The sequence below is a fragment of the Mustela nivalis genome, assembly GCF_964662115.1.
Source record: "Mustela nivalis genome assembly, chromosome: 6".
Lineage (NCBI taxonomy): Eukaryota > Metazoa > Chordata > Mammalia > Carnivora > Mustelidae > Mustela > Mustela nivalis.
Genome location: NC_139025.1, coordinates 60,081,185 through 60,104,462, shown reverse-complemented (window position 1 = coordinate 60,104,462; position 23,278 = coordinate 60,081,185). Strand labels below are relative to the sequence as shown.

General features: G+C 35.4%; 1 protein-coding gene across 6 annotated transcripts in view; it reads left to right on the top strand.

Moving 5' to 3' along the window:
- Positions 1 to 23,278, top strand: part of MIPOL1 (mirror-image polydactyly 1) — a 314,513-nt gene that overhangs the window by 140,944 nt on the left and 150,291 nt on the right. For all 6 annotated transcript variants that reach the window (XM_082737780.1, XM_082737783.1, XM_082737784.1 and 3 more), the window contains one exon: positions 1,770 to 1,877. In XM_082737780.1, coding sequence (XP_082593906.1) covers positions 1,770 to 1,877 — 108 coding nt within the window. The remainder of the gene's footprint in view (positions 1 to 1,769; positions 1,878 to 23,278) is intronic.

The following is a 23,278-nucleotide window of genomic DNA, read 5'->3' as shown; positions in this document are numbered from 1 at the left end:
CATTTTCATGCCTCATAACTTGTGTCTTCACAAAACACATTTGTATTTTGGCTGCATTTGTGACCAAATATTTGAATTGTTACAGGCTTAAAAGGGAGCTATAGAGTTTAACTTGTAAAAAATCATGTGTCCCTTCCAAATAAGGGCCAGATGATGTCATGTGATAAAGGTTTCACTCAAATAATTTTTTAAAATGTGGTAAGTGAATTTAGTTGTCACACAGCACATGTTGGAATAGACACGGCAACCCAACCTGAAATGGTCTACCACCATATCAGTTAATATTTTATTGTATTTACAGAACTTAATTTCAATAAAACTTTATCTGCTAAATTAAATTAATATTTTAAAGTCTTCATTTTGTGATTATTTTACTTCATTTATGAATGTATTTTGGTTTTATAATTACATATGCAGGCATGTATACTCTGTGTTAGAGTTCTAAAACATCATTGTGTAAGTCAGTATCACCAGTTTGGTAAATTTTTTCTATTAAATGGATTTATATCTTACTCAAGCAAGAGAAATACTGATATAGACTAAAGAATATTATACAGGTCAGAGGCAAAAGAAATCAATGTCAGATGCCAATTCGGATTATGACTGTATCCGGAATGTGTCATAATAATGATTTTTAATTCATTAGGACAACTAGCCATTTTTCAAATCATCTAAAATTTTATCTAGGTCTTGAATCAGTATGTGTATTTACTTATTGGCTGTTACTTAAATATGCTAATTTTTAGTTTAGTTTTGTTTTGTTTTTTAATAATCTCTGCATCCAATTTGGGGCTCAAACTCATGATCCCAAAATCAAGAGTTACATACTCCATCGAACTGAGCTGGCCAGGCAGTCCTTAAATATTCTAATTTAAAAATAGATGACTTGAGGAGTGATTGTTAACTTTTTCCTGAAAGATGGGTTTAGTACTGTATTCCTAGCTAATCCCCCAAATATCTTCATGTAGGTCTGACTTACAACACATGACTTTATGTCCTGTACAATTATTGTATAAAATGTTTGTTGTATTTTTATGAAGATCTTGTATTCAAATGGCATGGCATTTTAGTTATTTTTTCAACATAGTTGCCCATTTATGCTTTTATTTAAAATTTTTAAAATTATATTTTCATGTGTTCCCAGTAAGTCAAAATGTCATTTCATGTTTGTTATGACTTGTTTTAATTAAAAACAAGGTTTAGTCAAAATAGAAATTAAAAATACTTATTTCCTTAGTTGTTTCCAAACGTTGTAACATTATATAGTCATTACTTTTTTCCATACACAATTATGCTTTTGGATGTTTCTAAAAATCTGAAAAATCTCTTATTGTATATATTATGATAATTGTTATTTTTAAAAACTTCATAAAAATTCATCACGGAATACCATAATGTGGTTTATGTAGAACCTATTTGCTTTTTAGAAGCATGGTTTATTCAGCCAAGATATACAATAAATACCATTTGATCAGTGAAGAAAATATTTTTCAATGTAGGTTGACCTTAATTTTATGAAAAAATAAGAATTTTTCTAATTTTATGGTAGTATTTAGATTAATAAAAGACAAATGGAATTGCAGCTGAATTACCAGACTACCATAAACCTATGTTCATAATCATCGTTACTTTTAACTTACTATTCTTGTTGCAAAAGATACCTTGTCTTTTAGAGAATGCAGTGGTATTATTTACATTAATTCATGTGGCTTGTTTGAAAAAAAAATGCTATAACTCCTTTACTTAATGGGATTCTTCCCCTGTGGCAGTGCAAACGGCTAGAGCAGGAGCTTCATCATCTGAAAGAGCAGAACCAGACTTCAGCAAACAACATGAGACATCTGACTGCTGAAAACAATCAGGAACGTGCTCTGAAGGTAAATCTCCATTCCTTCTTACAGGCAAATTAAGGTTGTAAGCCCTTGGTGCCAGCTTTCTGGGCTGCATATATCAGTTGTGTACATTTCAGCAGAAGTGAGCTGTGGTGTTTGCCAACAACCCCTTCTTTAAACACAGATACAGCACCCTTCTGTTATGGTATTATTTTATTTCGTGTATGTGTACATGAAAACAACATATTTTCTGAATTTTGAGTGGTGCTATATTAATACTTTGGGTATGTGTTCATTCTGTTGCTGATTTTATGATGTCCCATACTCTTTTGTAGTTAGTAAAAAGTGGCCACACTAAAAGGGAAGAAAATTAAACCATGAGCCTTTTCTTCGCATCAATATTTATTACACTAATCTTGTGATATTATTCACCCACAAACTGACAATCCCTGAAGGGTATGTGAATATGTTTGGGAATTGAAATAGTTCTTAAAATGTTACTTATTACAAGAAAAGTAAGAAAATATAGTCTGGTAGAACTTGAAACAAGTGAAGTGTATCATTCATGACAAGAGATTCTGTTTCATTTTAACAGAGATCCAATAATCACGAAAAAGAACGTCACTTTGATTCTACTAATTATGTATTTTTTCTTATGGTACTTATGACTTTCTATTCTTCTTCTTTGTCTCTGTCCCAGTTCCTCGCATAGCACCTGTGGCATAGTAGTGGTTAGTAGTGGTTCCTGCCCTCAAGGTGCTTACTTTCTCAATAACTGATTAAAAATAAAAACAAAGCCATATCCACAAGAAACAGAAAAGATTCATCCCTGTTGTGATTGTGCAGTAAGAAATAATGTGCCATCAAGGATATTGTATTGTACTTTGTTGCCTTAAATCCATTTTTGCTACAAATTACAGGAGACTATTATGGCATTAGCAGTGTAACTCACTAAACCAGAATTACCCACCAAAATTGAGAATAATGGTGACATTTTGAAGTGGAAAATATTTTTCATCTATCCAAAAAGTGTGAAGTTTGGTTGAAATCAGATTTTTCTACAAATGTATTTAGCTTCATTTTTAAATTCTCAGTGAATAGTTAAGAAGGTATAGTAACTTTGTTACCGTTGTTCAATGTGCTTTCTCTTCTTTTCTCTCAGATTTATAGACTAGAACAATAAATTGGAAGGAAAGGAAATGAAGGTTCTTGATCACTTTTTAATTACTATAAGGAATTTACCATGATATGATTAAAATCTAGTATAATTTTTTTCAAAGGTATACTTGCAGATCAAAAGTAACTTTATTTTAAAGGCAGCTTCCACTAATAGTGCCAATTTATTATCAGCATCAGGGGACAGATTTCATGTGCTGTATGTAACATGGCTATTTCCATATAAAAACAGACCTAGAATTAAAATTCTAATTTGTTAAGTACATGATAATACCACACTCCTTATTCTCACTTTCTTTTTTGTGTATTTGTGTTAAATTGAATTAAATGGCACCTGCTATTTATGGAGAGAAAGAAATGCACATTTCTATGAGGTCATTAAAAGGTTAGATGTAGACCAAAAAACCAGGAAGTTCAAAACCAAACAAAACAAAATCCCTATAAAATAGGAATCTCTATAAACTATAGACTATATAAGACAATATATAAGAAAAGCTAAATTTTTACTCCTGACAAATATACTGTCTTAAAATCTTTTCTAGTATCTCACCTTTTTCTGCAAAAGTGTCAGATTTTCCTGTTGTCTTTGTCCACTTACTAGCCAACTTAAGCTTTTTATAGAGTAAGGATGGGAGAAAGAATTTTTAAAAACTCACCAATTTAATCCGTTTTAAAGCTCTAGTATTCATTTTGGCTCTTTAAAAATGTCTGTCTTGTATAACACTGGCTTTGAATCATTTTTTAGTTATTTAACGCTATACTTTCTCATGAGAAACCTCAAATTTATTATATATTTATATCTGCTTTATTCTCAATCATTTTTTTTAAATTATTCTTACCTTCCAGAGATAATGTTCTTTATTTGGTGCTTTTGTTATTGCACACTGATATTTTCAAGTTGCCTTATAATTTCTGAATAATAAGTGTATTACCAAGCTATCTGATGAATCTCTTCGTCTCCTTTCTCAGCAGTATGCCTGTCTTTTACAGTCCACTTATCTTTTTTTTGTTAACTCATTCAATATTTAGTTAGTATCTAAATAAGCTTTATGAAGAAATTTTAAAAAGAGTCACTGTCTCTAGGAGCTTTCAGTCAGTCAATAATATTTCTATCATTTTATTATGAATAATACTGTTATTGATATCAGTAAAAGGTAAATTTGACTAGGATAAGAGCTGAAAAATTAATGCTTTATTTAATTGTATAATGCTGAAATTCATAAAGGAAACATTTCATAAAAGAAATGTTTGGGAAAAATCCAAGCTAATGATCATATATAGAACTTTCCAATTGATTATGACAAATACCTGATTATCATACAAGGAAATACTTTTTAATATTATAGTGCTGTTCAAATAATAAATCTTTAATTATTCTAGTCACCTGGAAACTCTAAATTATTTTTATGGCTGAGCATAAATTTGGATTTTTGGTGATCATGTAAACATTATTTTTGAAGTAGCATGGAATTATACTAGCTAAATTTGCTATCATGGCATTTTCCCCTATTTTTATAATGTTTGCAGTTTTCTCTACAAAGTAAAACACAATGGTACATATGGGATGAAGGACTAAATTTATACTGATACTAGTCTATACCTTGAGAGTTACTTTAAGAAAAAAAAAGAGCTTATTGTCTCATTTAAAATAAATTTTACTGGGGCGCCTGGGTGGCTCAGTGAGTTAAAAGCCTCTACCTTCGGCTCGGGTCATGATCTCAGGGTCCTGGGATCGAGTTCCGCATCGGGCTCTCTGCTCAGCAGGGAGCCTGCTTCCTCCTCTCTCTCTGCCTGCCTCTCTGCCTACTTGTGATCTCTGTCTGTCAAATAATTAAATAAAATCTTAAAAACAGGGGCGCCTGGGTGGCTCAGTGGGTTAAGCTGCTGCCTTCGGCTCAGGTCATGATCTCAGGGTGCTGGGATCGAGTCCCACATTGGGCTCTCTGCTCAGCAGGGAGCCTGCTTCCTCCTCTCTCTCTGCCTGCCTCTCTGCCTACTTGTGATCTCTCTCTGTCAAATAAATAAATAAAATCTTTAAAAGAAAAATCTTAAAAACAAACAAATAAATAAATTTTACTTATTTAGGTTAAAAAATTGGTTTCTTGAAGCACACAGTTTTGGACATTTACTGTTTTTAAATAAATTTACATTAATCATAAATATACAGACATCAGACTTTATAAGAAATTTCACATATACTGCCTTTTTTCCTTTTTCGTGTTATTTATTTATCTTCTTTATCATACATTTTTAACTTCCTACAGTTGGGCTTCTCTACTGTAATTCCACTGAAAGCCATTCATTCTTAGATTTTAAGTGACCTCTGATGATTAAACTTGTGAAACTTCTTATCTTTCCTACTCAGTATCTCTGTCAATGTAACTAGAACACACCTCCATTTTGTTGGCCCTGCTCTTTTGAAAACTTTCCTATAGTTCTTTATTGCTATATACTCATCACTTTTTTTTGACTGTTGTGCTTTAGATGGTGCCTCCTTTTCTACCTATTCCCAAGTTATGTGATTAGGCCATTATTATTCTTTAAAAAACAACAACAACAACAAAACTAGAGCAGTTGAAGATTCAGAGCAGAATTGAGCAGAGTGCAGAGTTCCCACAGACCTCCTGCCTTCACACGTGAACATGCCCCAGCACCCAACTCCAGAGTGGTATATTTGTTTTCAGTTCACAAATCTGTATCAGTATAACCCACAGTCCATAGTTCACATTAAGGTTCACTCTTAGTCTGTACATTCTTTTACACATTCTGATAAATGTACACGACATTTATCTACTATTATAGTATCATACACAGCCATTTCACTCTAAAAATCCTCTGTGCTCTACCTATTTATTTCCTCTTTTCCTAATACCTGCCAGCCATTAATCTTTTTACCATTTCCATAGTTTTGCCTTTTCCAGAATGTCATGCAGTATCATGGAATTATACAGTATGTATTCATTTATACAGTATGTATTCATTTAAACTTTTACCATACATTTTGATGGTTTTGTAGCTCATCTGTTTTAATGTTTGGTATTCCATTTTCTGGGTGTACACAGTTTATTTATCTGCTCTCCTACTGAAGGATATCTTGGTTGCTTCCAGATTTGGGGAGATATGAATAAAGTTGCTATGAACATCCAGTTGCAGAATTTTTTGGACATAGCTTTTCAGCTCATTTAGATAAGTACCAAGGACTGCAGTTGCTTGATTGTATGATAAGAATATATTTAGTTTTGTAAGAAATTATGAAACTGTCTTCCAAAGTAGCGGTATCATTTTTCATTCCTTCCAGTAATGAGTGAGTTTTTGTTGTTGCACTTTCTCATTAGCTTGTGGAGTTTCTTTTATTGTAGACTTGTTTGTTCCAATTTCATCCATTCCTACAATATCACCTATTATTTATATCCTAATGACTACCTCTTCTGCCCTTCCACTTAGATATCTTAATGTTTCCTTAACCTCAATGAGTTTGAAAACAAATCCCTAATTTGACTCCCTAAGCCTTTTCTCCCTGGAAAGAAGTAAGGACCTGAGACTAACACTATTGACTGTATAACTTAACATTTATTCCCAATCATATTCTCCTTTGTTTGTCTTTATTATAGAAGCAGAAGAAGTTAAACACTTTTTTAGCCTTTCTTTTTGCCAGTGTAGCATTAGAGGAATTCTGCAGCAGGGGAGAGAGATGTTAGAGTGTCCCTGGAAGTTTTTGTTTTCCTCACATAGGATGGTACGTAGCAGGCACCATTCCTTTTCTTCTTATTACCTTGAACACTTCCTTGCTGCTGGGAAGTGCAGTAGCCATTTTATAACCATGAAGAAAATGCCAAGGGAAGCTGGCCATTAACATCAGTTGAGCCCCTTAGCCAATGAGCCGCTTGGAGAACATTAAGCACCCATGCCCTGATTTCTTTTTCTGGTGATAGACATACCCTATATTTTAAATTGCTTTTAATAGTTTTCCAGTATTTACTTCCAAACTGATCAGTTAATATCCATTAATCAATGATAATAGATTAATAATTCATTAATAATCATGCTCCTTAGACATGTAGACCAATACAGTTGACATAATTTTCTTATTCTTTTTAAGCTGTGAGCCACCATAAATCAGTGGAACTTCCGGTATTTTCAATTCTGAAACAATGATTCCTCTTCTATTTTCCCTCCTATTTTTATTATCTTACCTTTCCCCTATGTCGGGTTCATGATCTAGATGATAGTAGTACAGACATAGCTCATTTTATTGTGCTTTACTTTATTGCACTTAACATATAATACATTTTCTACAAAGTGAAGGTTAGTGGCAACCCTATGCCAGGCAAGGCTATCAGAGCCATTTTTTCAACAGCATTTGCTCACTTTGTGTCTCTGAGTCACATTTTGTTATCTGTTGTGCAATATTTCATTTTTTCATTAGTGTTATATTTGTTCGGTGATCTGTGATCAGTGATTACAACTCACTGAAAGCTCAGATAATGGTTATCATTTTTTAACAATAAAGTATTTTTTAATTAAGGTATGTATGTACATTTCGTCTTTTTAGACGTAATGCTATTGCACACTTAATAGACTATAGTATAGTTAAACATAACTTTTATATGCACTGGGAGATAAAAAAATTCACTTGAGTTGCTCTATTGCAATATTCGCTTTATTGCAGAGGTCTAGAACCAAACACGTAATGTTTCTGAAGTCTATCTGTTCCCTCCTAGACTCTCTGTCCTCAGTTTTTTACCTCTCTAACCAGTTGTCACTTTCATTTGCTATCATTCTAAAACACAAATGACACTTTGCTACTCAGAAACTTTCACTGTCTTGCATTTTCAACAGTATGAGAAAATAGAGATATCCTGAATGATCCTTCTGATTAAAAAAAAATGAAAAAGGATGGCTAAAATTTACAATTTAAGTATATTTTACAACAACATTATAAAGAAGGCAGAAGATAAGGAATTTACAAAGGCCTAAAACAAAGTAGAAATGGGGGTGGGGTGGGGGGAGGGGAACATGAGAAGTAAGTGATTACCTGAAGTTTTTTTTTCACCCTGAGAGCATTTGTCAAACCTTGGTGAATTTTCCATTTTAATGGTTTCAAGGGCAAGACAAAGAGAGATAGAGCCTGGAGCCTGTTTAAGCCAGAGAGTGTAATAAGATAGCCTTTCTTGAAGCTGGTATCTTAATGGCCACACCATTAGTGTTCAGGTGAACAAGAGTCAAGCCATTCCTACAAAATAAGGTAACAAAGAACTTTGACTTTCTTGACTGTGAAGGGAGTGAAATCGCTGAGAATTCATCTGTCTTCCTTGGCCAGCTTTCAGGTAGGCAGGTTTAGAACCACACAGGTTAACTGAATTCTTGATATATGTGTAGTTCTAAAAGCTGAGGATTTAATTAAAGTAGTCCTATCCTGGAGGGGCCCACAGACAACAAACCAAAGCAAATTACCTTCCATTTACCCTTTAATATTTCTTATAGATAAAATTTCAAAGACCCAGAGCTATCAAAAAATACATAGAAGGACTTCTAGTGAAAGTTAGTGAAAACATAGGCAGCAGAACCATATACTTCAGCCACAAATAGTTCAGATTTTTTAATTATTCGTCACAGAATATAACACAAGTATTTAAGTAATATCTTTAAAAATAGATCCTTGAAAATAGCAGCAAGGAAAATGACCAAAAATGATCACATGAATTTAGGAAAACTAATGAGATTGAATTTGCAGAGATTAATAAAATAATTAAAATTAAGCAGCAGATAGATTTAACAGCAGATTACATTCAATGTAAGAAACTATTAGTGAACTGGAAGATGGATCTGAACCAACTATGGAAATGGAAGCCAGAAAGATGAAGAAATGAGACTTATAAAATAGATGTTAAAGGACACAAATGATAGAGTGAAAAGATCTAAAATAAATTGTTTTGAATTCTAGAGTAGATGATATGGGGAACAGGGAAAAGACAATATACAGAGAAATCATGACTGAGCATCTTCCAGAATTGTCAAATGACGAAAGCCTTAGATCTAGGGATACCAGATGAATTCCAACTATGACAAATTAGGAGAAACTGCAGAACATTGAAGTTAAAGCTCTTAAGAACAATCATTAGAAAAAGACATATTTAACAAAGGAATGGCATTTAGACTCACTGACTTCTTAATAATCATAATAGAATAATTTCTTAAATACCCTGAAAGCAACAATAGGAATAATTCGTTAAATATGTAGAGAGAAATTAATTGTCAAGAGCAAGATTGAAATAATGGTCAGATAAATTAAAAAAAACTTCAGTTACTTTCTGTTATGTGCAGAATATAATCCAAACCTCCTAATAAAAGACTTAAGAATTTAAGACTCCACCCTATAATTTTAGCCTGTGTTTTTACTTCTGTTTTCTTTGTTTTACTTTCTTTTTTACTTTCCTTTTTGGTTTTTTAACTATTTCTCTCTTTATGGTCTTAATACACCCTAACCATCTTTCCACTGCTTCCTAAAGTGTCAGGTCTTTAATTTCCTCTAGTCTTTACTTCTTTTATGACTTTTATTTAATTCTGTCTCTAGTATCAGTTGACTGCTTATGTGCCATCTCTAAATCAAAAACTTCAGGGTGCCTGGGTGGCTCAGTCTGTTAAGTGTCTGCCTTTCAGCTCAGGTCAGGATTCCAGGGTCCTGGGATCAAGCTCCTTGCTCAGCAGGTGAGTCTGCTTCTCCCTCTCCCTCCCTGCCCGCTCATGCTCTCTCTCTCACTCTCACTCTGTCTCTCAAAAATAAATAAATAAATAGATAGATAGATAAATCAAAAACTTCTTGAGCATAGGGATTACAGCCTTTTCAGGTTGCTTTTCTCTTGGAATTTAGCACATTGTTGAATTCATTACATTAATAAGTTTTTGAAATTAGAAATTAGTTTTAATGTATTATAGTTGAAGTCCACATATTTATTAAGTATAAACTAAGTTCAAGACATAGAGAATATGAAATTATTCCGGAATAATACCTTCGTAGTCACTAACTGGGCCCAATTAAAACTCTCTAGAAAGGTTTCTGTCTTGTGCTAAAGTTTCTTCATTCATGAATTGAATAATCCAGTGTCAGGAATTCTATAGTCTTTCACTATTGGCTTAAAAATATCGATAGGAGAGATTTTTGTTTATGCCTTTTTTTTCTTTGCTATTTAGAGTTCACTGCAGGATAAGCTCTTTTGAGGACTAAGTAAATAGCAAGCACTATTAATTACATTTGATAGTAAATAATAATATAATTTATTTTATTTTATTTATTTATTTGACAGAGAGAGATCACAAGTAGGCAGAGAGGCAGGCAGAGAGAGAGAGAGGAGGAAGCAGGCTCCCTACAAAGCAGAGAGCCCTATGTGGGGCTCGATCCCAGGACCCTGGGATCATGACCTGAGCCGAAGGCAGAGGCTTTAACCCACTGAGCCACCCAGGCACCCCAATAATATAATTTCTTACAATGAAATCAAATATGAGATGAGTTATTAGTCGTGTGCCTATATTGGCCATGCTAATGAACTATCTTTGATATGCCCAGGTGATACTAGCTTTCAGCTGTCTGTGAGGTACGACTTTAGATTATTTTCTAGTGGAAACTGCAGTCATGGATCCTGAATTTAATATCCCAAATTTCCCCCATTTACTAGCTACATAGAATAGCGAAAGTCTGAGCATTGATCTCTACATTTGTAAGATAATGACAGCAAATATATTGTATAATTGAGAAGATGTATGGACAATCTATAAAGTAGGACACATCATTCCATATGGTGTGGTAGTAGAAAGAACATTTGTGTAGATGTCAGACACCTGTTTTTTTGTCTTTGCTGTACCACAAACCAACTGTATGATTTTTTCAAATTAATTTACATCTTTGAAACAAGGAGGTTAAGTAACATTCAGAGTCATTTAAATTAGAAAATGCGATTTTATAAATTTGTAGTATTGTATAGATGTATACATTTATATCTCTCTCTCTATATATCTATATCTATGGGATGATGAATTCAGGCCCACATAGTGTCTGCATTAAGGAAAGAGCAGTCCATTTTTAGCTAGTATGGTCTTAGGTAGTATGAACAATATAATTTATCTTTAACTGAAGATGTCTTTTAGAATAAAAGAAATATCATTAAAAATTATACCAGGACATGGAGTGCCTGGGTGGCTCAGTGGGTTAAAGCCTCTGCCTTCAGCTCCGGTCATGATCCCAGAGTCCTGGGATCGAGCCCCATATTGGGCTGTCTGCTTAGCAGAGAGCCTGCTTCCTCCTCTCTCTCTGCCTACTTGTGATCTCTGTCTGTAAAATAAATAAATAAAATCTTAAAAAAAAAAAAAAACTATATCAGGACAAAGCATTGTAGCTACAAAGGGAGGGTGGCACAATGGATCCTGTAGTGCTGGAGCAGTTCTGTGTCTTTGCTTGTGGTGGTGGTTATATCTGCATGTGATAAAATTGGATAGAATTATACACACACACACACACACACACACACACACACACACACACACACAGGTGCATGTGAGGCTGGTGAAGTCTAAATAAGCTGCACGGGCTGTACTGCAGTGTGAGTTTCCTGGTTTAAGTATTATACTCTTATTATGCAAGATAATAACCATCAGAGGAGGTCAGATGCAGGGTGCACGGGATCTGTGCATATGTCTTTTTTCTTTAACTTCCTTTGAGTTTATAGTTATTTCAAAATAAAAAGTCATTTTTTAAAAAGTGAGTCATTAATCCACCTCATGCTCAAGGAGAGGAATTCCACGAGGACATGGACACGAGGAGGCGAGGATTGTTAGTTGCCATGTTAAAGGCTGCCTATCACAGCTTGGATGTATGGAAACACCACAGTTTAATATGCTCAAAACCAAACTCATGATCTTACCCTGAAAATCTGCTCATTCTGCAGGCTCTATCTGAAAAGAGCATCTTCACCTTAATGGCGGGTTAGGCCAAGATCCTGGAGTTAGCCTTGATTTCTCTCTCTCTCACACACACACCCCCTATTCCATCAGTAAACAAATTCTCTTATCTCTCCTTTTGGTACATATCAAGAATCAGTCTCTTCCCAGGACTGCTACTCCTGCCTTTCAGGCTTCCATCATCTCTTGTCTGGATTATTGCAAAGCCTACTAGTGATTTCTTATTTCCATCCTTACCTCCTCCATTCTGAACACAGCCTGGAGGACCATACTATTAAAATATAAATTAGATTACATTGCTCCCCTGCTGCGAACCTTTAAGTGGCCTGCCATTTCACTCAGGATAAACCTACAAGACCTCTTGATTTGGCCCTCCTCCTTGGTACCACCCTGCACTTTAGTCACACTACTCTCTTGCTGCCCCACAGATATACCAGGCATGCTTGCATCTGAAGGCCTTTGTACTTGCTGTTCCCATTCCCAAGCATTGCTTGCCCCCCCACCCCAAATGTTTACATGGCTTGCTTTTTAACACTTTCAAGTCTATTCAAATGCCTCCTTTCAGTGAGGTCTTTACAAGCATTTTCTCTGTCCCCTTCCCTGCTTTTACTCCAGAGAACTTCTCTTCCAAGGAAGTATACATTTTACTTAGTACATTTATTAGGCATTTTGACTGTTCCATGATCAAGGATTTTTGTTTACATTGTACACCTCTGTATCTATTGATGATGTAAAAAATATCTGACAGTAAATCAGAGATACTGATCAGCCATAAAAGATGCCAACTGTCAATAATTTGTATGGCTGTTCCTATGTATAGCAGCTGAAAACCTCCTCTGATTGGATCTCCTACATAGTAGCCACTGAATAAATATCTCTTAAGTGAATGAATACCACACATGCAACTTAGTATCTGGCTTCCCCTACTTACCACTTCATAGGCATTTTCCAGTATACTCACTCTATAAATATCACCTTAATGTACTACATAATTTGCAGTACACAGATGCATCATAATTTTAACTCTTCCCTTAATATTGAATATTTAGGTTGTTTGTGCTTTGCATTCTTCAGAATATCACTGTGAAAAATATTTTCATATATTTTAAATGTTTTGTGTATTTTTATATTTAATCATATTTAGCAAATAATTTATTTTTCAAATTTTTATTTTCAGTAAAGTGAATAGTTTTGTTATTTTTTTTTAAAGATTTTATTTATTTGACAGAGAGAGAGAGTGACCACAAGCAGGTGGAGGGGCCAAGGAAGAGGAAAGCAGTCTCCTTGCTGAGCAGGGAACCCGACCCCAGGACCCTGGGATCATGACCTGAGCCGAAGGCAGACACTTAACCAACTGAGCCACCCAGGTGCCTCAGTAAAGCAGATAGTTTTAAAAGCCAGATGATTCTAGGGGTACCTGGGTGGCTCAGTCAATTAAGCATCTGACTCTTAATTTCAGTTCAGGTCATGACCTCAGACTCGTGAGATCCGGCCCTGTGTCGGGTATGGAGCCTGTTTGAGATTCTCTCCTCTCTCTGCCCTTCTCCCTGCCCCACCACCCTTAAAAAAATGCCAAATGATTCTATAAGTCTTCTAATAAAAAATAAGGCAGTCTTTCATTACTTTCCTGATTTCTGCTCCACAGGAAAAAAAATCACTTTCAACTCTTTCAGCTGCTTATTCTGTATCTGTACTGTTATTTCTAAGTGGAAAGCTTATAGTTATTTTTCATTTTTTATTATTATTAATTGACTACCTCCTGTGCAGATGAAGGTTTAACTTTCTGTTAGATTAGTGCTTAGGATTTACATTATTATAATATTCATAACTGACTATATAGTATTCTTCAGACATCTTAGCAAGAATTATATTTGATGTCATGACCCAGATAATACGCAAACATACAGGTATCAAACTGAAGGAAAGTAAAATGTAAGGAAATAATACATACTCTATTGACATATTTGTATTCAAACATTTTTAAATTATGTTTAACTTTTTTTTGAAACCTAATGCTGGTTGTGATCCTCTAAATTACAGTTTAGAACTGTCTAAATGACAGTTCTCCCATGGGCTTTTTGTGTTTCTTCATGTTTTGTGAGCAGAGGTGCAGTTCTAAAACGTGTTCTAGAGGATATTTGCTTAGCAAACAGTCTTGGAAGATAGAGATAGTGTCTCCCTCTGTAGCAGAGGCAGATTTGTTTACTGTCCAATATAATAAAAACAAAGTCTCCCTCTGAAGCAGAGGTTATGTAAGTTTGCTTGCAGTATATTATAAAAACTTTGGCTTCCCTGAGTTTGGATTTCTTAAGCTGAAATGCAGTCCCACTGTGTGTGCAGTATCCAGCTGTTCCCTTCCACATTGCCCCCATGGGAATTGGGAAGCTAAGACCACCAATACAAACATGAAGCTTAAGTGTTGTCTAAGTAAAATTCTTTGGGATGCAGAATTCTTGCCTTCCGCCAGCATACATAAAACTGGCAGACGATCCATTCATCTGTTGATGGACATCTAGGTTCTTTCCATAGTTTGGCTATGGGGGCTTAAGTGGGTACGAGAAGAATCAATGAAACAAGATGGGATTGGGAGGGAGACAAACCATAAGTGACTCTTAATCTCACAAAACAAACTGAGGGTTGCTGGGGGGAGGGGGTTTGGGAGAAGGGGGTGGGATTATGGACATTGGGGAGGGTATGTGCTTGGGTGAGTGCTGTGAAGGGTGTAAACCTGGTGATTCACAGACCTGTACCCCTGGGGATAAAAGTATATGTTTATAAAAAATAAAAAATTAATAAAAAAAAAAAACTGGCAGACGAATTTGTTAGCCTCCAAGTAGGATAAAATATTTCATCCTTCACACCCTTCACAGCTCCTTTCTTTTTCAATATTTTGTCTTCCTCAGAATTATAGTCTGGATTTCTTTGTATGTTATGCATCACTATTACACCCACACATTCTCTACTAGATATATCTTGTTACTACATTCAATGTTTCAGGTGACCTAAAGCAATTACTTTTTTTTTTTTTTTTTTTTTTTTGATGATCTGAACTGATTATCCTATAAGACATTACTGGTCTTGGAACCTACATTCAATGTAATTCTGTGGCTTGCTTTAGTTTCTTCTATGTTGGATCACTTGCTTTCATATATCTCATTTTTCTCCTGCTTGTCATGCTCTTTATTCTGATGGAGAATACTTTCTTATAGTTTCCTGGGAAAGGATACATAGGAATGAAATGTTTAAAGACTCTATGGTATTTCTTCAAAACAGATTTCTAGAAGCAGAGTATTTGAAAAACGGGATGAACATTTAAATTTATAATCCTAGGCTCACTTTCAGAGTTACCAAAGCATAATATTTGACCAAAAAGCTTGTGCTTTAATTATATTGGTTTTTAAAAAATTTTTATTGTTTTTAAAACTTCTAAAAATTGAATTTCTCTTCTAAAATTTATACATCCATTAAAACCACAGTGAGATACCGTGTCATACCTATTAGAATGGCTAAATAAAAAAACACTCATAATACCAAATGTTGATGATATGTACAGAAACTGAATCTGTCATACACTACTGGTAGAAATGTAAAATGATACAGCTACCTTGGGAAACAGCTTATGAGTTTCTTATAGAAATGTATTTAACAGGGGCATGTGGATGGCTCAGTCAGTTAAGCATCTGCCCTCAGCTTATGTCATGATCCAGGGTCCTGGGATCGAGTCTCTTGCCAGACTCCCTGCTTAGTGGGGAGTCTGCTTCTCCTTTTCCTTCTGTCCCTCCCCTCCACTTTTGTGCACTCTCGTGTGCTCTCTCTCTTTCTCTCACCAATAAATAAATATTTTTTTTTTAAAGAAGAAATATGTTTAACATATTACCCAGCTATTGCACTCCTGGGTCTTATGCTAGAGAAATGAAATTTATATTCACAAAAATGATGTACAGAAATGTTCACAGCAGCTTTATTTATAATTGACCAAAACTAGAAAGAAGCTAAATATCCTTTAGTTGGTCAGTGGATCAGTATCCGCACAAATCAACTGTGACTCATCAATAAGAAGGAGCAACTTATTTTTTTTTTTAAGATTTTATTTATTTATTTGACAGAGAGAGAGATGAGAGGCAGGCAGAGAGAGAGGGAAGCGGGCTCCCTGCCAAACAGAGAGCGCGATGTGGGGCTCGATCCCAGGACCCTAAGATCATGACCTGAGCTGAAGGGAGAGTTTTAACCCACTGAGCCACCCAGGCACCCCAAGAAGGAACAACTTACTGATACATACAACACCTTTGATGGTTCTCATTATGTTGAATGAGAAGAGCCAGTATCAAAGGGTTATATCTGTATGATCCCAATTATATAACAGTCCTAAAGTGACAAAATCATTATGATGGAGAACAGATCAGTGGTTTCTTGGAGTTAGATGGAAGAGCTTTAGTATGACGATTAAAGTCTAACAGGGAGTTTCTGTGTAGTATTGTAACAGCTCTGTAGTCAAATTTTATGATATTAAAATGTCATAGAATTATATACCAGGAAGGTAAGCTGGGAGGGAAGATACAAAAACAGGTGAAAGCCACATAAGGTAATATATCTGAGTTAATAGTATTATATCAATGTCAGTTTCCTGGTTTTCACAATATAGTATGGTACGTATATGCCATCACTGAAGGAAGTTAGATGAAGGCTATGCAGGAACTCTGTACTCTTTGCAGGTTCTTGTGGGCCTTGAATTATTGCAAAAATAGGAAGTTACTTGAAAAGTTATACATGCTCACCATAGCCAGTGAAATAAATGCTAAAATATATAAAGAAAACTTTAATAACATCCCCCTTTCCCTCTCATGGTTCCCAGACCTGCCAGATTAATCTTGACACAAACTGTGACACATCTGTGACTCAACAATAAGAAGGAACAATTTTTTTTTTAAGATTTTATTTATTTATTTGACAGAGAGAGAGAGATCACAAACAGACAGAGAGGCAGGCAGAGAGAGAAGGAAGCAGGCTCCCTGCCAAGGAGAGAGCCCGATATGGGGCTCGATCCCAGGAATTACAATAGTGGATATCCTTGTCTTTTACCTGAGTTTAGTGGGGATGGATTCTACATCATGCTAAATTAGTTTGACATTTGCACTGGGATTTTCTCTTTTCCTTCATAGTCTCAGTTTGATAGTTACAAAATGTAGGTCATCTCTGAGTCTAGTTTTGTGATTCTTTTGTTGCTTTACATTTTTGTTTTGTTTTGCTTTGCTTTTGCTTTCCTGTGCCTCATGATTTTTTACTGAATGCTAGGCATTATCAGTAGAATAATGGTTTTTCTCTCAGGCCAGTAAAATGAGCATTGAGTTCATCTACTCAGAAATTGAGCTAGATTTATGCTTGTTGTTGCATTGTTACTGTTAGTGCATCATAGGTTTCAAATTGCTCTAGTAACAGGTTGCTGTTGCCTGGTGCTCAAGATGCAAGCCCAGATGCTGGAGGATTTTTCTCAGTGTTTATGTTCCACCCTTCGTTTTCAGTTGAATCTATGTGCTTACACCTCAGAGAGTGTCTCACTCTACCCTTTTTCCTTTTGTCCAGCAGTAAAATTCCATTTATAGTCTGATGTAGGAGGAATCAGAGTCCTCTGCTTCAACTTTAGACAGTCCCTTTATGCTTGGGATTTGGAGTGGGGCTTTCTCAGAATTCTTTTCTGTGGCAGCCAAACTGTGACTTGTATCTCTGGGCGATATTGTGTAGAAGAGACCTTCCTGCCCTATACCAAGTTTTAGAAGCTATCTGATGGTATTGGTGTAAAATCCTGGAGGCAGGTCTATTTCCAGCCACTAACTTAAATATAGGAGTTCTTTCTTTTACCAATCCCAAGCAGTGGTTTTTTCCCTGTATCCTGTTGGCTGCTCTTTCAGCTATAGATGGCTTTCGCTTTGTCCTTGGAAAGGTGTGGGTGGAGTTAGGAGGTGGAGCTGGGTGGGAAGGAATTTGCTCCTTCCGTAGCTACAACCAGTCTGTGCTCCTACCTACCTTGCATGTGTACAACACTGAGGGAAGCTATCTGTGATTTCCTACCCTGGCCTTGATATTTTCCATGTATACCTAGTGGAGCAATATGTGCAAGAGCCTACTGATAAGTCCAAACCCCTTTTGTTAGGGATTTCTGAGGGCTATCTGTGATAGCTGGCCATTCTTCCCAGGTTCTGCCCAAGGTAAGCTAGTCTGCATCCTATTTCTCCTTAGAGTCTTGTCCCTCATTGAAATTAAGACTGTCTGGTTACCTTGTGAACTTGGCTCTCTAATAAGCTCTAGAAACTTTATGACTCCGTGCATTATACAACATTTCTTATAGTTTACATAGAATGACAGTTGTAGCTTTCTACATCATAGTCATGAGCATTACCTCTACTTGGATTTTGATAAATACTGTTTTGTCATATTCAACTAGCTTCTTTCTAGAATTTTTTTAGTTTGTATTAGTAGATATAATAAATTTTATTGAGCTCAAACTCAATAAAATTTATTGTTCAAATTGTTTTTCATATTGTTTCATATGAAACAATGTTTCATATTGTTTTTCATATCATTCAAATTGTTCAAATTGTTGGAACAATTCCTTGAAGAATAAACTATTGGATTTGATTTGTCATTGTTTTTTTGAGAATTTTTAAAAATTGTATTTATAATCATCTGCCCTCCTGTAGCATTCACTTAGTGCCAGGCACTCTTAATAATACTATACATATGTTAAAGTACTTAAACCTCAAAGTGATCCTCTGAGATAGGTGTTATGACTATTACTAATTTTATAGGTGAAGAAACTGAGGAATATGGTTTAACTAACTTAACCAATATTATATTTAGTAATAATTAGTAGCCCCAGACAGATCTGAACTCTCTCCAGAATTTATACTCTTGAAGAATAAATTAAATTAACCTGGAGCTTCTTGCTTTGTTTTGGTTTTTTGCTGTCAGAGTTTTGTTAAGAATGAGTTTGAATTTTTTTTTATATGTCCAGTGAATGTGTGTGTGTGTGTGAATATAAATAAGTCTATGTATTTGTCTATTTATAAGTTTTCCTCATTTTTTCTTGATTTTTGTTTGCTTTTTCTTGGTCTTTTGTCCCTGAGTTTTGTTTTGTTTTTTTTTTGCATTTTACAACTTTATGGATACATATTTCATAAGTCATAAAATTCACTTTAAAGTGTTCTATTTTAGTATATTCACAGAGTTGTTCTTCCATCATTGCAAACTGACTTTAGAAAATTTTCAAATAAGCCAATAACATCTCACACACATTAGCTGTCATTTCCCCATTCTTTCCAACATCCTCCTCCTAGTCCTATGCAACCACTAATCTGCTTTCTCTCTCTTTAGATCAGTCTATCGTAGATATTTCTTGTAAATGAAATCATGCAATATATGATAATTTATGACTGGTTTCTTCCCTTGGCATAATATTTTCAAGGTCTGTGCATGTCATAGCACGTGTCATTACTTCATTGCTTTCTATTGATACATGATATTCGTTGTATACCGTATACCATTATCAGTTTGTTAGCTCATAGACATTTAGTTGTTTCTACTTTGGGGCTATTATGAATAATGTTGTTATGTACAATTTTTTATTTGGACATATGTTTTCATTTTTCTTAGTTACATACCTGAGAGTGGAACAGCTAGGTCTCATATGGTAACTCTGTGTTGAGCATTTTGAAGTTTTTCCAAACCATTCTTTAAGCGACTGCACCATTTTACATACTTACCAATCTTTCTATGTACTCACCAAGATTGTCTTGTCTTTTCTGTTGTAGCCATCCTAGTGGGTGTGAGGTGGTATCTCATTGTGGTTTTGTCTGCATTTCCCTGATGAGTAATGATGTTGACCATCTTTTCATGTATCTATTGGCCATTTGTATTTTTAGAGATACGCCTGTTAGGTCTTTTGCCCATTTTTGAATTGGGTTATTGTCTTTTCATTGTTGAGTTAGAAGATTTCCTTTATATATTTTTGATACAAGCCCCTTGTTAGATGTATGATTTGCAAATAGTTTTCCCATTCTGTGGGTTGTCTTTTCCCTTTTTTTGATGGTGTTCTTTAACAAACAAAAGCTTTTAATTTTGATTAAATTCAGTATATCTATTTCTTTCTTTTGGTTGTTCACGCTTTTGGTTCTGATCTAAGAAGGCTTTACCTAACTTGAAATCACAAAGATTTATATCTGTGTTTTCTTCTAGGGGTTTTATAGTTTTAACTCTTAACATTTACATCTATGACCAATTTTGAGTCAATTAGGAGATATTGTACAACTTAGGGTTCAAATGCTTTCTTTTACATGTGGCTATCCAGTTGTCTCTATGCCATTTGCTGAAACAAACAAACCAACCAAAAAACCATGGGGCACCTAGGTGGCTCAGTGGGTTAAAGCCTCTGCCTTCAGCTTGGGTCATGATGTCAGGGTCCTGGCATCAAGCCCCACATCAGGCTCTCTGCTCAGCAGGGAACCTGCTTACCCCTTCCTCTCTGCCTGCCTCTCTGCCTGCTTGTGATCTCTCTCTCTCTCTCTGTCAAATAAATAAATAAAATCTTTAAAAAAAAAAAAAAAAAAAAAGAACAAAAAACGATTCCCTATTGGATTGTCTTGACACCCTCCTCAAAAGTCATTTGACCACATACATGAGAGTTTAGTTCCAGCTTTGTTTTTGTTTTTTAAAGATTGTTCTAGCTGTGTCAGTTTTGATGCTAATGTTAGTAGCTTAATGAATGGCATAATTTCTACTTTTTTTTTTATATTTTATTTATTTATTTGACAGAGAGATCATGAGTAGACAGAGAAGCAGGCAGGGAGAGAAAGAGTAAGGGAAGCAGGCTCTCTGCTTACCCTGGGATCATGACCTGAGCCGAAGGCAGAGGCTTTAACCCACTGAGCCACCCAGGCGCCCCATACTTTCTACTTTTAATTGTGGTCTTAACAAGTTTAAATTGAATTGGAATGGCACTGGAAGCCTGTGGTTCCAGGCCCTTTTTTTAATATATATATATATATATATATTATTATTATTAGTGTATTTTAAATAAAAATAGAGTAATTTATCAATATATCGCTTAGTACATAAGTGACATAGTGAGAAATATAGTGGCAGGAAATTAGTTTGAGAAGGGAGAGAATGATACCAGATCTTGTACAAGTTGTAGTTCAAATTATTGAAGTATATGGGACTACTCAGAGGTCATATTTAGAAGACATGAGATAAGTGGAACAATAGTGATTTCCAGCATTTGACTCTTGGTACACAGAAATAAGAGGTTCACAGAGGAGACTGAGAAGAAATAGATAAGAAGATGACCAAGAGATTATGTTATGACCCAATTCAGAATAGAGTAAAACTCCATGAAGGGAGTGCTTCACAGTGTTAAATGCTACAGAGAGGTCAAATAAGATCAAAGTATCCATTTGATTTGGCAATTAGGAGGGCAGAGGTAGCTTTGTCACTGTAGTTTCAGTTTAGTGGTTGTGGTGGTGGTCTTGAATCTAGTAAACTGCCAAGTAATTGGAAAGTTTAAAGTCAGAAAAAGTATAAACTATTTTTTGAGGTGCTTATTTGTGAAGTAAAAGTGCAAGGGTTAGAACGTAATGTGAATGGAACATCGGGATGATTTATTTTAAAGGATGGAAATTATGGCAAACATTTTCTCGGTCCTTTTCCTTGTGTCAGAAGTCCGATATGTGGCTGTCTAACCTCAAGCTAGCTAATGGCAGCCTGTATGTCCTGGTTCAGAAAGATTGCTTAGTCAGATAATAATTTAATAATTTGGAATTGGGAAACTGAGAGGGAATGGGCCAGTCGGTCTTGAATGCTGAGCCCAGTGATCCTCAGGTAGCCTTAGGGCCAGGTAGCCTGCTATAGGCCGTGTGGAATCTGAAGTTATGAAGCAGCCAGTTGGAAAAGTCGGAGCCGGTGTATTAAAAACACAACATTCTGAGTGAAGGAAGGGGAGAGAAATTGTGCGCTGATTCCTAACAGCATTCTGTTCCCATACCAGACTTTGTTTTTCACACAATACATTTTTCCTTGAGAGAGTGCCTTTCCTTACAACACGCAGGACTGGCAGCTAGACCAGGTTTACGGTCTTTGCATACCAAATGGGGAATTGCTATGACAGCATTCATTACAGGCTCTCTGAAAGCCACAGTTAATGCTGAAGGGTGGGTCTGTGGATTCCAGCACCAGGTAGAGCCAAATCATCAAAGTCTGTGTAAGTTCATCAAGACACAATAAAAATTGATGAGGTTCAGATGAAACAACTGTGAACCATAACCTCTTACATGGAAGGAATACTGAATTTCTTTGGGAAACTGTACATTATCAGTGGAGATTATCATTGGCAAATCACGAAAGCAATACTTGTGAATTCTTACATTTAATTGCTCTTTAACATTGGATGCCAGTGTTTTTCTAACTTTGAATTTCATAATATTATTTTAGGAGTTTCAGGTTTTACATACATAGTTACAGAAATAGAAAATTACATTGCGTGTATTCCTGCCTTGTACATTTTGTAATGTATAAGATGTAACAAAAAAATAAAAATAAAAATGAATACTTGAATGATGACATAAACTTTCAGTAGGGGACTAAATATTAAGCACAGCAAGCCGATTTATCATTATGTGAGCTGACTTTAGATTGATCTGGGCACCCTTTTTAAATCTTTGTATCACCTTATCTTTGGAACTGGTATTTCCTTTGACTGAAATGTCCTGCATCACCTATTGCCCTCCCTCCTTTACCCAGATAATATCTACTCATCCTGTCTTCAGTTTGGCCACAGTCCTCTTCTCTGGCATCAAACCAGAGAGGTATTTGGATGGTAGGATGAAATTGTCTTAATATCAAAATAAGCACTGATTTGAAAAGAAATGGAGTATGTGAGAAACTCAGTGCTGCCAGGATTTCCTCCAGACCTTTCCTATCTCTGTCACATGAACAGTACCTTCAGTCCTGCGTTCCCCTTTGCCTTCTGCTCTCACCTCAGTATCTCCTCCCCTTTTTTCCTAGCCTATTGAGTTTTGCTATTACAGTGGGCCAAGACATAGAAGAGAAGTTATTCATGTTACATAGTTGGAAACGATACCCTGGGTAGCTTTAAAAGCAATAAAGGTCCACTTGACTGGTTGTTAGGTAATGAATATAGGTTAATGGTTCTTGACAGAGGCATGCATTAGAATCATCAAAAGAATGTTAGCAAAATAATAAATCTGGGCCTGACCCAAAGCATTCTGAATTAGAAAATCTTAACACTGAATTATAGCTGACGTAGATAA